This window comes from Otolemur garnettii, unplaced genomic scaffold (assembly GCF_000181295.1).
Source record: "Otolemur garnettii isolate 467f Iridium unplaced genomic scaffold, OtoGar3 scaffold00007, whole genome shotgun sequence".
NCBI lineage: Eukaryota > Metazoa > Chordata > Mammalia > Primates > Galagidae > Otolemur > Otolemur garnettii.
In genome coordinates, this window is record NW_003852402.1 from 14997095 (window position 1) to 15012146 (window position 15052).

At 34.8% G+C, this 15052-nt stretch overlaps 1 protein-coding gene across 1 annotated transcript in view; it reads left to right on the forward strand.

Moving 5' to 3' along the window:
* The window catches only part of CRY1 (cryptochrome circadian regulator 1), a 73626-nt gene extending 58926 nt beyond the window's left edge, over nucleotides 1–14700 (forward strand). The window contains exons 3-13 of the mRNA XM_003783274.2: nucleotides 2073–2215; nucleotides 5061–5245; nucleotides 5626–5714; nucleotides 6638–6778; nucleotides 6861–7172; nucleotides 8235–8386; nucleotides 8617–8819; nucleotides 8926–9021; nucleotides 12935–13006; nucleotides 13235–13338; nucleotides 14059–14700. Of these exons, the coding sequence (XP_003783322.1) occupies nucleotides 2073–2215; nucleotides 5061–5245; nucleotides 5626–5714; nucleotides 6638–6778; nucleotides 6861–7172; nucleotides 8235–8386; nucleotides 8617–8819; nucleotides 8926–9021; nucleotides 12935–13006; nucleotides 13235–13338 (1497 nt within the window). The 3' untranslated portion in view covers nucleotides 14059–14700. The remainder of the gene's footprint in view (nucleotides 1–2072; nucleotides 2216–5060; nucleotides 5246–5625; nucleotides 5715–6637; nucleotides 6779–6860; nucleotides 7173–8234; nucleotides 8387–8616; nucleotides 8820–8925; nucleotides 9022–12934; nucleotides 13007–13234; nucleotides 13339–14058) is intronic.
* Nucleotides 14701–15052: the final 352 nt, after the last annotated feature.

Consider the following 15052-nt stretch of genomic DNA (forward strand, 5'->3'; position numbering starts at 1 on the left):
ATTGGCTCATCTCAAATATTTAGTGTCTTATAAAATCAAAAATATTATTTCTCAAAAAAGTCATAGTATTAAATTGCAAACTGCTAATCAGAAAAAAATTGTGACATATATAATGGAGAATGAGTTGCTATTTTTTAAACATAAGGAGCTCTTACAAAGTCATAAGAGAAAAATTAGTTGCAATAAAAACATAAGGTGCACTGCAGAAAAAAAACAATACAAATGGCTAGTAGTAATAATTTCTGTCATTCATTGAGGTCTTACTATGTACTGTGCTCTGTTCTAAACACTTTACATGTATTATCTCATTTAATCCTTTAGCAACCCAGTAGTCTAAGCAACCCAGTAGTCTAGGAAACAGGATTGGAAAGTTTAAAAGTTTGTCTAAGCAGTTAAGCCAATCCTTGAAATCAGGGTTTGAGTTTAGATCTTACATTTTTTAACTGCTACTCTATATTGCTTCACTATAAAACAAAAGAAATGTAGTGCTTTCTTATTCTCGTTTTAATGTTATTTTCAAATTCCAAAGTAGCACATGCTTGTATTAACAAATCTGAATCTGAACAATGCAGCAGTGAGTAAAATTAAAAATGCTCCTTATTTGCATCCCCAAATTCTACTCCCCAAAGTTAATAGTTCTTAACATCTTGGTGTGCATTAACACTCTGAAAAAAGGAAAAATTTTTAAATGATATACTGTTTTTTCTCCCAGTAGTTTAGCAGATGTTTTAAAAGATCACTAATGCATATTACTGACAAGTGCGTGGAGACCAAAAACTTCGGTGTTCTACTGATGGGAATATAGATTTGTATATTTGTACATAATGGTTTATCAGAATTTTAAATGTACTTATCTTTGATCCATCATTTGTTTTTCAAGGAATTTTTTCTAGGAAAAATAGGTTAAATGCCCCAAAATGTTGCATATGTATGCATAGAGATAAGGATATACACTGCAAAGTTTATAATAGTTTTTAAGAGTTTGGAGAATTATAAAGTGTTACTATAGTCAGTTAAATAATGGTAGGCTTACATGTGATTTTATTTTCATTGTGAGATAAATCAGAGCAGATTTTAGAATTTAAAAACAGACTTAAAAAGAAAATAAGGAGAACAGACTTAACTACCTCCTTAAGAAAAATCACCTAGTCCCTTTAAGTCAGTCTCCTCCCTTAAAATCAGTATAACTTAGTGATACGGCATCTGATACTCAGTGAGTAGCTGTTCTTATGATTAGTAGCTTCACATTTCCCACAGTTAATATTTTTTAGTAATCAGAAATAAAATATTTACACTTACGGAGTATTTCTCAAAGGGTTGTTAAATACAAGTTCTCAGAATCAGCAGACTTAAATAAGTTCAGGTGGCTTGGGGCCCATAACTCAGTGATTAGGGCACCGGCCACAAATGCCAGGACTGGCAGGTTCCAACCTAGCCTCCGCCTGCTAAACAACAATGACAACTACAACCAAAAAATAGCCAGGCATTGTGACAGGCGCCTGTAGTCCCAGCTACTTAGGAAGCTGAGGCAAGAGAATCACTGAAGCCCAAGAATTTGAGGTTGCTGTGAATTATGACACATCACGGCACTCTACTCAGGGCGACGTAGTGAGACTCTGTCTCAAAAAATAAAAATAAAAAAATAAGTTCAGGTATTCTAGCTGTCTGTGAATTCAGGTAGTCTCTAAACTTTTAAAATAATCTTACAAGAAAAATGGAAATACCAACTGAAGTGCTGAACCCGGAAGGTTGTTTTGAGGGTCAAATGAGATAATGTAAAGATAAGTTATTTGCAAAAATAAAGTGCTATGCAAACATATTTGGTGTAAGAGCTGATGTTAAACATATTGCTGGATTGTCTATTACCTAGCATGACGTGTGGAATCTAGTGGTTCTACCTTTGTTATTTGCGTATATTTTTGAATGGGTAGTTTGTGTATTTTTTCCTGTGTGTTTGAAGTTTGATTTATATATAATCCTTTGATCTGTAGATTTTGAGCTCTTCACTTACTATGATTGAAAAAATAATTCTTAAAATTCGTGTACACTGTTGTTCCTTTTACTTGTTTTAGGAATGGAACATTACCAGACTTTCAATTGAGTATGATTCGGAGCCCTTTGGGAAGGAACGAGATGCAGCGATTAAGAAGCTGGCTACTGAAGCTGGAGTAGAAGTCATTGTACGAATTTCACATACATTATACGATCTAGACAAGTAAGTCTTTTTTAGAACTTTTTTATTGTAGGACAAATGCATATAATATTTGCTATTTTAACCATATTAAAGTATGTAGTTCAGAGACAAAGTACATAGACAAGTAAGTTTTAACCACTAGGACTTAACATTTGTAAAATGGAAATAATAACATATATATCATAGCGCTGTGGGAGAATTAAATGCACATACATCAAATCCTTAGCAATTTTTTATTTTTAGTTATTATGGATACATAATAGTTGCATATATTTGTGGGTATCTGTGTATGTTTTGTTATAGGCATTATTTAGGTGCTGTGATTTTTATTCATCCAGTGACAGATACAAAAATTATAGACATAGTGCATAAGATAAAAATACTTAGTATTCAAGTTTCAGAACTATTATTAAGACTATAATAACATTTTTTCCCTGACTACTCGAATTCATCCTACTGGGATATTGCCTTTCTGGGCTCTTAACTGTATTCATTTTATAGTTTTTATAATACATAGCTTTAAATTGCCTTGCTTTTTTTTTTTTTTTTTTTTTGAGACAGAGTCTCATTTTGTCACCCCCAGTTGAATATCATGGCTTCATAACTCACAACAACCTCAGACTCTTGGGCTCAAGTGATTCTCTTGACTCAGCCTCCCAGGTAGCTATGACTACAGACACCTGCCACAACACCTGGCTATTTTTTTTTTTAAGAGATAGGGTCTCACTGTATCTCAAGCTGGTCTTGAACTTGTAAACTCAGGCAATCTGCCTGTCTCGGCCTCCCAGAGTGCTGAGATTACAGGCATGAACCATCACTCCTGGCCTGCCTTGCCATATTTTGTATGATTGTCTCATTTCATATATATATATATGTGTGTGTGTGTGTGTGTGTGTGTGTGTGTCTTATCTGTCTATCTGTATTTTAAGTCCACTTGTAGATTAAATAGAATATAACTTTGCATAGCTGTAGTCCTCTGAGCAATGACATAATACTACATTTCTTGAAGTATATTACACGACGCACCACTCCTCGGTAATGCTTTCTCAGATAAAGATGCCATCGTCAAATTTAAGTTTAGAAAGTATTATGTGCTGTGACTTTGGAGGGTCATAAAATTTGCTAACTTATTCAAGTTTTTGGCAAAAATTGGTCTTTATAAGTACTGAAATCTCATCATTTATGTACCTTTCAAATTAATTTACCTTTTTAGTAATTTGTACATTTTTCTCAAATTAATACTAATTCTGTAAATAATGTGATAAACTAGTTAATTTTACTTCACATTTCTAAGTGGATCAGCAAATTATGGTTTGATTGAGACATTGGTTTTACTTGATAACAAGCTAGAAGTTATAAATCCTTTGATAATAAACTTGCCTTCTAGCTTATCAGTTTGCTTAACTTTAGGATAGCAAGGAAGAGGCAAAACAGGATAAGAATAATTGCTTCTAAGTGTTACCCATACATTTAGTGGATTGAATGTGAATATTTACCATATATCTCATATTAAAATGTAATGTACAGAAAAATTTTTTTCTAAGGTTTTCATTTTGCTACTGTTATGTAACGGTCTTCAGTAGTATCATTGCAATATCATTACAACCAGCAAAATTCATTATGACCCTGTGTTGAAACTCAAAATATTACACCAAAGCAAAATTAACTTAAAGCAAAGAAAATAGCTTTATGGGGATTACTTTCTGTATGTACAATTGATACATCATTGCATGTGGCATAAGGAGAAAGATACTGTATTGGACTAAGAAAACTTTGATTTGCCATTTGTCAGCCATGTGACTGTGGTTGCTTAACCCTCCTGGTAGGCTTCAGTTCTTACATCTATAAAATAAGGGGGTTGGATTGCACCTGTAATTTTTTATCGAGGTCAAAAAATACTAATAAACAAGTAGTCAGAGTGAAAAAGAATAATTAGTTATTCCAAAGTAGTGTCTAAACTTTATCTAAACTGCCATTGGCAAAGCTAGTTATTCCCTTTTGTTGAAATATGACATAACTGAAGCAATTAAAGTAATTGTGAATTTACTTTAATAAGTAAATTTAAAGGTACTTAAATTCAAATAATTTGCAGCGTTGGGGCTTACATGTTCCAAGTGTGTGACATAGATACATACACTGACATCTCTAGGAAGGCATGAGCACAAGGGAAAATAGCAAGTAATTGTCACTACGATTTTATAGAATCCTCATTAGTGAAACTGTCTGGAGGAAATATGGAAATGTAGGTCAAAGTTGCAAATACATAAGATAAATAAGCTTAAAGATCTAATAGTACAATAGGAAGACTAGAGTTAATAAAATTGTATTATATTTGGGAATTTTGTTAAGTTTTAGCTGCTTTTGTCATACACATAAAAATGATGACCTGAGATTATAGATACATTAACAGACACACTAATTTGTTTCACTGTAGTAACCATCTGACCTATCTATATGTGTTCTATAACATCATGCTATAAACCTTAAATGTACCCAGTAAAATTTATTTTTTAAAAAAAGATTTGTTGGCTTAGTGCCCCTAGCACAGTGGTTATGGTGCCAGCCACGTGCCCTGAGGCTGGTGGGTTCCAACCAGCCTGGGCCAGCTAAACAACAATGACAACTGCAACAACAGCAAGAAAAAATAGCCAGGTGTTGTGGCAGGCACCTGTAGTCCCAGCTACTCAGGAGTCTGAGGCAAGAGAATTGCTTGAACCCAAGAGTTTGAGATTGCTGTGAGGTGTGATGCCTTGGCACTCTACTGAGTGTGACAAAGTGAGACTCTGTTTCACAAAAAAAAAAAAAAAGAAAGAAAGAAAAGATACATTCTTTTATACTAACTGCATTTTACTAACTCTTGCAATAGGATCATAGAACTCAATGGTGGCCAACCACCTCTAACTTACAAAAGATTCCAGACTCTCATCAGCAAAATGGAACCACTAGAGATACCAGTAGAGACAATTACCTCAGAAATCATAGAAAAGTGCACAACTCCTCTGTTTGATGACCATGATGAAAAATATGGAGTCCCTTCACTGGAAGAGCTAGGTGAGTATAAAATATAAACATTGTGGAACTTAAGAATTAAATCATTAATCACTCAGAAAATTCCACTTCTAATTTTGCTGTATATTTTGCATTAGAAGGGAAAGAAAGATGGAAGGAGAAAAGAAACTAAGAAGTGATAAATCTGTACCTTATTTGTGTGCTCTGTAAATATGTCATCTATTGTTATCACCTTAAGACATATATCTTAAAGAATAGAGATGGTGTCATCTCCCTTATACATGAGGGCCCCAATTCATTTTTATGCTATTCTCATAATTTTTTCTGCAAACCCATTTATTCTCTGAATTATTGTGGTTAAATAAAACTTAGTTTTATAAGAATAGTTTTTTTCTTTGCTTTTATTTTATTTTTCTTTTTAGGTTTTGATACAGATGGCTTACCCAGTGCCGTGTGGCCAGGTGGAGAAACCGAAGCACTTACACGTTTGGAAAGGCATTTGGAAAGAAAAGTATAACAATGTTGATTACCTAGCCATGTTCATATCTACAAAATGTCATTTAAAATAATTTCACTCTCTTTTAAAAACAAAAAATACACTGTCAAAAAGGAGGGGCTGAGGAAAATAGTAAAAACAGCAGAAACCTAATTTTTGTAGAATTAACACTATCTCCTCATTTAAATGCCCTTTCCCCTCCTCCTTTCAGTATTTCCTTCTTTTTTTTTTTTTATTGAATGGTAACTATGTACATTAATGCACTTCTGGGGTACAGTATGGGGTTTTCACATGCAATCCGAACTACTTCCATCAAACTGGTCAACACAGCCTTCATGTCATTTTCTCAGTTATTGTTTTAAAACGTTCACATTCTACTCTTAGAAAGATTCACTTGTACCCCTATAAGATAAACCTCAGAAGTGATCCCTCCAAACCCCCTCCCTCCACCCATTCCCCCCTCCCTTCTCCCTCCCCCCTCCCCATATTCTTAGGCTATTTGGTTATAGCTTTCATATAAAAGGTATAAATTAGTTTCATAATAGGGGTGTGTACATTGGATACTTCAGTATTTCCTTCTTAACTACCACCATGCTTTCTCTTGGGTTCTTCCTAAGCTAATATGTGATGACCATATTTGAAGGTCCAATAGAATTCTTCAATTTTATTTTTTCCTGGCGTTCAAGAGACAGGTTGAAGATTTTCTCTGCCTTGTGTTAGAAATTTGAAGATAATTTATTTCACATGAGTATGTCTCGACAAAAGAATGCTCACTTTTTTTAATCCTGTTTTATTTTTTATTAAAATATGTAATTTGTGATTGCAATAATAAGATTTTATTACCAAGAACTATGTAACTTTTTTAAAATCTTGATTTTTGAGCACTCTGTTAAAATGGAAAAGGCAATTAGTTAACATAATTTTCTCTGTGTTTTCAGGCTTGGGTGGCAAACTTTGAAAGACCTCGAATGAATGCAAATTCCCTCCTTGCGAGCCCTACTGGACTCAGTCCTTATCTCCGATTTGGTTGTTTGTCATGTCGACTGTTTTACTTCAAATTAACAGATCTCTACAAAAAGGTATTATCTAAAAATTGGAGCTTAATTTTCACAATCCTTTTTTTAAAATTGCCAATAATACTTCTTTGCTTTTTAATCATAGGTAAAGAAGAACAGTTCTCCTCCCCTTTCTCTTTATGGGCAACTGTTATGGCGTGAATTTTTCTATACAGCAGCAACAAATAATCCACGCTTTGATAAAATGGAAGGAAACCCTATCTGTGTTCAGATTCCTTGGGATAAGAATCCTGAGGCTTTAGCCAAATGGGCGGAAGGCCGGACAGGTTTTCCGTGGATTGATGCCATCATGACACAGCTTCGTCAGGAGGGTTGGATTCACCATTTAGCCAGGCATGCAGTTGCTTGCTTTCTGACACGAGGTGACCTGTGGATTAGTTGGGAAGAAGGAATGAAGGTAGGTATTCTAACTAATATAGCGTCTTAATTTGAAGGAATCCATACTTTATTAAAACAAATCCTAAGGGCTATTATATAGATTTACTTATAGTCTTGTTTTTTAGTGGATAAAACCTCAAAATACAGGCATATACTTTTAGACAGCAAGATGGTGTAATCAAATAGGAGAAATGAGGCTAAGCACAGTGGCTAACTCCTGTAATCTTAGCACTCTGGGAAGTCAAAGCTGGTAGATTGCCTGAGCTCAGGAATTCGAGACCAGCCTGAGCAACAGCGAGATCCCATCTAGTAAAGAAAAAAAAATAGCTAGGTGTTGTGGTGGGTGCCTGTAGTCTCAGCTACTTGGGAGACTGAGGCAAGAGAAACACTTGAGGCCAAGAATTTGAGCTTGCTGTGAGCTGTGACGCCAAGGTACTCTACCCAAGGCGACCTTTCTGGTCTATCATAAATTTTCTCTATCCAAAGACCATTTCTGAACTTATATTTTTTTCCATCTCCCATATTTCCTAGTACACAGAGAAAATGTTTAGCACGCACTTGACAAATGCATAAAAATCACTTATTTTAATTATTTTCTTTGGATCAGGAAATTTGAAATTTATGTAATGCTAGTGCATTTTTTTAAAAAGTACATTTATATTTGAGTGTGCTTCCTTTAACCAGGCCAATGTATTAAGCTTCTAAGTTTTTGTTTGTTATTTACTTGGTAACATTTTTGCCTTCTTGAAAATGGTTTAATTCATTTTCTCTATCTACTAATATCCTATCTTATCCTTTAAATTAGTGACTTGAGTAATTTTTATCCCTCCTTCTCCCAATAACATGGCAAAGGTTGAAAAAGTAAATTCTGTTCAGAAGTCTACTGTATTATCGATGTGTTTCTTTCCCTGAAATAGCTCATTATATAGCAGCATACACAAGGAGGCTAACTTTGGATTTTTAATTTTACAGTTCTTTGCTAGGTTTTCTTTGCTTTGAGTTTTAATCTACAGTGACCTCAAAAATGCTTGATTTGAGAATTATGTGTGTGCAAACTAATTGGTTACTGTTACTTCTAAAGGTATTTGAAGAATTATTGCTTGATGCAGATTGGAGCATAAATGCTGGAAGTTGGATGTGGCTGTCTTGTAGTTCCTTTTTCCAACAGTTTTTTCACTGCTATTGCCCTGCTAGTTTTGGTAGGAGAACAGATCCCAATGGAGACTATATCAGGTAAATCAAGAGTGATTATTATTCAGTTGGAAATAGTTAATCCAGGAAGAATTTTTATGTTTAAGCAACACTTAAAGTATTCCCACTCAAGAAGGGCAGCGGAGATGAGGAGAAGGGTAAACAGATCATTTAAATGGTATTGATTTGCTTTTGGTCACTCACAGCTAGTACTTCATTATAATTTGCTTATAGTACATTTTATTAATAAATTTTCTTCCTTCTCCCAAAAGGCGTTATTTGCCTGTTCTAAGAGGCTTCCCTGCAAAATATATCTATGATCCCTGGAATGCACCAGAAGGTATCCAAAAGGTAGCCAAATGTTTGATAGGAATTAATTATCCTAAACCAATGGTAAACCATGCTGAGGCCAGCCGTTTGAATATTGAAAGGATGAAACAGATCTATCAGCAGCTTTCACGATATAGAGGACTAGGTATGTTGGTAACTAACTTTGATTTGTTTCTTTGGCAGCTGTTTACATACCTGTCTTTGAATTTGATCTTGATCAGAATTTAATAGGAATTTTTTTTGCCCCTTAGGTCTTCTTGCATCAGTACCTTCAAATCCTAATGGGAACGGGAGCTTCATGGAGTATTCTCCTCCAGAAAATATCCCAGGTTGTAGCAGCAGTGGAAGTAAGTGAAAAGGACATTTCTGTACTTCCTAATATAAAGAGACTAATAATCAGATATATTTTTATTGAACCTCTTTGTAATATGTTTTATAAAAATCTATCTTGAAAATTAATAGTTTTGTATACATGCGTACATGTGCACCCACACACACATGCCCTCACTCCATTGACAATATTTTAGAGATGGAAAACATCATTACTTAAGTAGATACTGGGTCAAGTTTTTTGTTGTTGTTGTTTGTGTTATTTTTGAGACAGAGTCTCACTGTGTCACCCTCAGTAGAGGGCTGTGGCATCATAGCTCACAGCAACCTCAAACTCTTGGACTTAAGTGATTCTCTTGCCTCAGCCTCCCGGTTAGCTGGGACTACAGGCACCCATCACAACTCCGCACTATTTTTTGTTGCAGTTGTCATTGTTGTTCGGTTCAAACCCAAACCCGCCAGCCTCAGTGTATGTGCCTGGCGCTATAATATACGCTGTGCTATGGGTCCCAAGCCAATACTGGGTCAAGTTAAAGATCTTGCACACTAAATGAGGAGAGCAACTTAAGGATAAAATGAAACTCAAATCTCATGTTTTCAGAATGGCCATTGTGTTTTACTCTCTTTAAGTATCGGCTGTGAGTTAGTTACAGCAAAACTTTTTAAACATTGAATCTTCTGAATTCCTAAATACCCTGGATCCTGTGGGAGCAGCATATATTTTATCCTCTGAGAATTAGTTTCAGAAGCAAGAAATAAAAGCACTTACATTCTGACTTCCTACCTTGTGCCCAATAGTAGGGTATTTTTGCCTACGTTCTCACAATAACCTGTGGTAGGGGTGGGATCCTTATGACTGGTGAAATAATCCTGGAAAGGTTAGGTAACTTAGCCAAGATCCTACAGTTAGTAAGTAGTTGAGGTAAGATTCAGATCCAATATGATTAGCCTCAGGGTGCCTGCTTTTGCCTGCATCCTTGGGCTTTTGTAAATGGAATGCTATTGTATATATGTGATAAAAGATAAAATATTTTGTTACTGGAATGTGATTCACCCAATAGTCAAATAGTTGCCAGTGATGGCAGTATACTTCAGAAGTGTTCTTTCTCAGGATCTTCTACAATCTAAAGTAAACTTCGACCAGATATCATGTCAAAAGTTCTCTCAGATGTGCAGTTCAAAGCCTACCTTGTCAGCCCACATGTGTGTGCGGGACAGAAGCTCTGTGAGGCACTAAAATAACAGGCAGGTAGCAGAGGGATGGGAACCAGCAGGCCCAGGTGCTTGGCTAGCGAACAGCAATGATACATACTGCTTCTTAGTTCACTCAAACCTGCATCCTTTATTTGGGATTATCTTCAAAAGCTAGTCATGGCAGCAAGTTAAATTGGGGTAAACTTGCCTCATAAATTTATAAACATAAAATATTTTATAATAAAAGAATAACTTTCAAAATTTTTTAATCATGTAAATATTTAATATTCACCTATAATATACTTTGTAGCTAGATTCTATGAGACTTTCAAAAGATAGTGACAGCATAAAAGCTACATAGAGCTTGCAGTCTAAATTAGGGGTATCAAGAGGAAACAAAAACAAATGGAAAAAGCGATAAATTGTAAGATGCAGCCTCCACATGAAATAGAAGAAAATGGAGAGATCATTGAAAGCTGACGGAACTAGAGAAATTATCTTGAAGGTGATGGATTGGGTAGCATTCGGATAGTCAGCTGAAGGAGAAACATTTTAGATCTGGAAATGGGAGTAATTTTGAAAAGATTCCTGGGGCTGCGCCTGTTGCTCAGTGGGTAGGGCGCCAGCCCCATACACCGAGGGTGGCAGGTTCAAACCCAGCCCTGGCCAAAGTACAACAAAAAATAGCTGAGTGTTGTGGCAGGCGCCTGTAGTCCCAGCTACTTGGGAGGCTGAGGCAGGAAAATCGCCTAAGCCCAGGAGTTGGAGGTTGCTGTGAGCTGTGATGCCACAGTACTCTACCGAGGGCAATGAAGCGACACTCTCTGTCTCTAAAAAAAAAAAAAGAATTATGGAAAAGTTCTTAAGACTTAGGCTATGCTATCAAATATTTCTATACCCAGGATTCTGCTCTATTTCGTTAAAACTTGAAAGTACTTCTGTGCTTTTAGAGGATATCCTCTTATGCCCTACACTTATCCTGTCTAGGCATATAATGCCTTATAAGGCATATCAAAGGACAAAATTTTTTATGAACTTTCTTAGGTTTTTAAATGACTATGGAACATCTATAATCTCTGCAACACAAATTGTATTTTTTTCTCCCTTTTTTTATTTTTTTGTGTTCTCAAAGGAACAAGCTGTACATAGATGTCCTTAAGTACTGTGTTCTTATACCACATGATAGAACAGTTGACAATCTATTTCCTATAGCAATATATTTTAGTTTTTATTTAATTTTGAGTTTGTTTTCTATTGTAAGGTACCTTTCATCAGCATTATTGGTCATTAAGAAATTGCAAATTAAAACCACTGTGGATAGTACTTTGCACCCACTTAGAGTGATCAACTGCCTCTGATTACCTGGGACTGAGGGTTTTCTTGGAACACAGAACTTTCAGTGCTATATCCTGGAAAGTCCAGGCAAATTGGGGCTAGTTGGCCACCTTATGCCCACTAGAGTGGCCAACATACAAAAAGACAACACCAGGTGTTGCAGAGGGCAGGGAAAAACTAGAACCTTCATATGTTGCTGAGAGATGGGTTATAAAATGGTACAGCCACTTTGGAAAACACTTTGGCAGTTTCTTAAAAAGCTAACCTTAAATTTACTATACAAAGCAGAAATTCCATTCCTAAGTATTTACCCCAATGAAGTGAAAACATATGTCCACACAAAAACATATAAATGAATGCTCATAGCAGTATAATATATCCATTACACAATGGAACATTACTCATGAAAAGGAGCAAAATACTGATATATGCTACAACATGTATAGACCTCAGACACATTATATTAAGTGGAAGAAGGCAGACACAAAAGTTACATGCTGCATGATTCCGTTTATATGAACTATCAAGGAAAGGCAAATCTTTAAAGACAGAGTAGATTAGTGGTTACCTTGGGTCTAAGGGTAGGAAAAGAGAATTAATGTGTATAAGTACGAGGGATATTTTTGGAGGGGATGGAAATGTTCCAACACTGGATTGTGGTGATGGTTGGCACAACTCTATGTTAATTTTAAAAAACACCCAATTGTACCATAAAACAGGTGAAGTTTGTGGCACATGAGTTATGCCTCAAAGCTGCTTTTATAAAAACCATTCACTACAGAGAATTTTTTTAAAACTCAGAAAATAGAAAAGAGGAAGAATGAAAATCACTCACAATTCCATCCAATGGAGACAGTCACTATTAAAATTTTGATATATTCCTTTCAATATATTTTACACGGTTTTCCCCTCACACACAGTAATTTAAAATTTTCAGTTTTAATAAGTGGGAAAATCCTTGTAGTGTTATTGAAGGCATAACACGAGGGCAGAATGAGGGTAGTTTCAAAACTACCTTTGAAACAAGAACTACTTTCTTTAAAAAAAGGTATTTTACTCTAGGGTTGCCATCTTGACATTTTGACATTTAATTGCTAAAATAACCCTGAAGACAAACGAATATGGGGATTTTCACTTTTGTGAGTGACTAAGCTAATAACAATCCAGTTGATCAGCAAAGCTTTGTTGTATACTCATTGTCTCTTGCACCGTTACCATGAAAACATGAATGTGTCACCATTTCTTTGAGCCGAAATTTAAGTTTTCCAGATTTTAGTATGTGATTTGGGGTTCACAGTAAGGTTATTCTTAAATGCATATGCTGAAAATTGAATTTTTAATCTTAACTTTACAGCTTGGATTGGATTTTAAGTAATTTTACTGTATTTTAAATACTGACAGATTGCTCTCAAGGGAGTGGTATTTTACATTATGCTCCTGGTGACGGTCAGCAGCCTCACCTATTGAAGCAAGGTAAGAATTTGAACATACTGTTCTTACTTTTCCTATCCTAAATGTAATTTTGTTGTTATTGGTAAGACAAGGTCTCAGTCTCCAGGCTAAAGTGTAGTGGCTCAGTCATAGTTCACTGCAACCTCAAGCTCCTGGGCTCAGGCAATCCTGCCTCAGTCTCCCAAAGTGCTGGGATTACAGGCATGATCCATGGTTCTTGGCCTTAAAAATGTATTTTTAAATGTGTAGGAAGAAGCTCCATGGGCACTGGTCTCAGCGGTGGGAAACGTCCAAGTCAGGAAGAGGACATGCAGAGTGTTGGTCCTAAAGTCCAGAGACAGAGCACTAATTAGGTAAATACTTCGGAGCTTTATTTCTTCTTTTTAGTAGAGTATATAATAGCATAAATTAAGGTAATTTACAAAATGGAACACATCTCTGTTTTCAAACCAGAGAATCTTAAAGCATAAATTTTTAAGCGATTGTTACCAATCAGTTAATTTTTGGACAAGAGAGATGTATCTGTTACTGGGTGTAATTGCTACACTCAGTTTTATGGTCATCTGAATTGATGCCATTTAAATCTGAAAAACTTATGATTATGATCAAGCTTTTTCCTAGTTCTTTTTATTTTAGTAGCATTATAATATACTCTTTTTATGAACTTTCCCCCAAATTTTTGCCTCTTAAATGTTTGTAAATTTTTTTCTCTGTTGTGATGTTTCCAAACTGTAAATTCGTTCCAGTTTGGGAATAGTTTAAATTTTTTTAAATGTTGGGCCTTTTTAGAAGTACCAGAAGCCATGCCTGCGTTCTGTTTTAATTGATTTGGGATACTATTTTATGATTGAATTAATATGAAAAGTATTTCCTTATTGTCTTTACCAGTCCTTAAAAACTTTTTATTTCTTCATTTACCTTAAACTGTTTACATTTTTTATCACTTCATTTTTAATGCCAAATTAATTAGACTGTAAATATCATGAAATAAGGTCAATAAATATTTATCAAATTTTTATCATTTAATTCTTTGCAATCAAGCTTTACTCAGTTTTTTTTCCCTTAAATCACAGAAAACATTCAGGAGGAATACTGTTGCAGCTGAAATTGGTGGGAAGTTCAATACTTTTCAATTAAATTATTTTAAAATGTTCTTCATTGATGGAAAGCAGTTACATTTGAAATGCATTGTTTCTAATGACATTTCTGTGGTTTTTAACTTTTTAATGAATTTCACATAGGGCAAATGGTAATTTGTATATAAAGAACTTGGTAAAAGAATTTGCTTAAATGTAAATGTAAATAGCTACAATTAGTATAGACCCATCAATATATTTTTGATAATTTTTCATGTATGGTAAAATGTTAAAGTTAACAGATATTCTGATACAAAATTCAAAGTTTTGAGAGTCATTGTGGGAAAACAGGAGGTTTTTAGACTTTCTTAAAAACTTTGTTAAAATTTTAGGACAAAATTTTCTTGATGTTGTTTAATCTAAACTTTGTACTCTTTGATAATAATGTTTTAGAAAATGTGCATCATCAAAATTGGTAGTGGTAGCCTCTGTTAACACAAGATAGTATCTGTTTTAAAGCTTCATGTACATCTGTTTTAACCTAAACTTGTGGAAGATCATGTACTAAATTCTCCTTGTCGCCCTTTCTTTATTCATTTACAGTTAAAGTGACTTTGTTATTAAAGTATATGCAAATATAAAATCTTGTTTATTGGTGGTTTTTTAAAATTTTGGTAAGAGGGAAGACCATTGCTACATGCAAAACACAGAGACAGATTTTGTAAATTCTGTAAACTACATATCATTTTGAATGAAGGAACAGCTACGATATATTTAGTAAAACAATAGTTTCAAAAGTATCTGCAAGAAGGATTTAATACCAAGGAGAATTTTCTCATAATGGCCCTTGTAACGACGAGTTAGGCAGTAGAGGATAATGAGAATGTGGGCTGTGTAGTCCTAATGCATGGCTCATGTTCTCTTTAGCTTTGAGCTCTTGGGAAAACTCTTAACTTTCTCGTAAATTTGTGCCTTCTTTTTTCTCATCTAT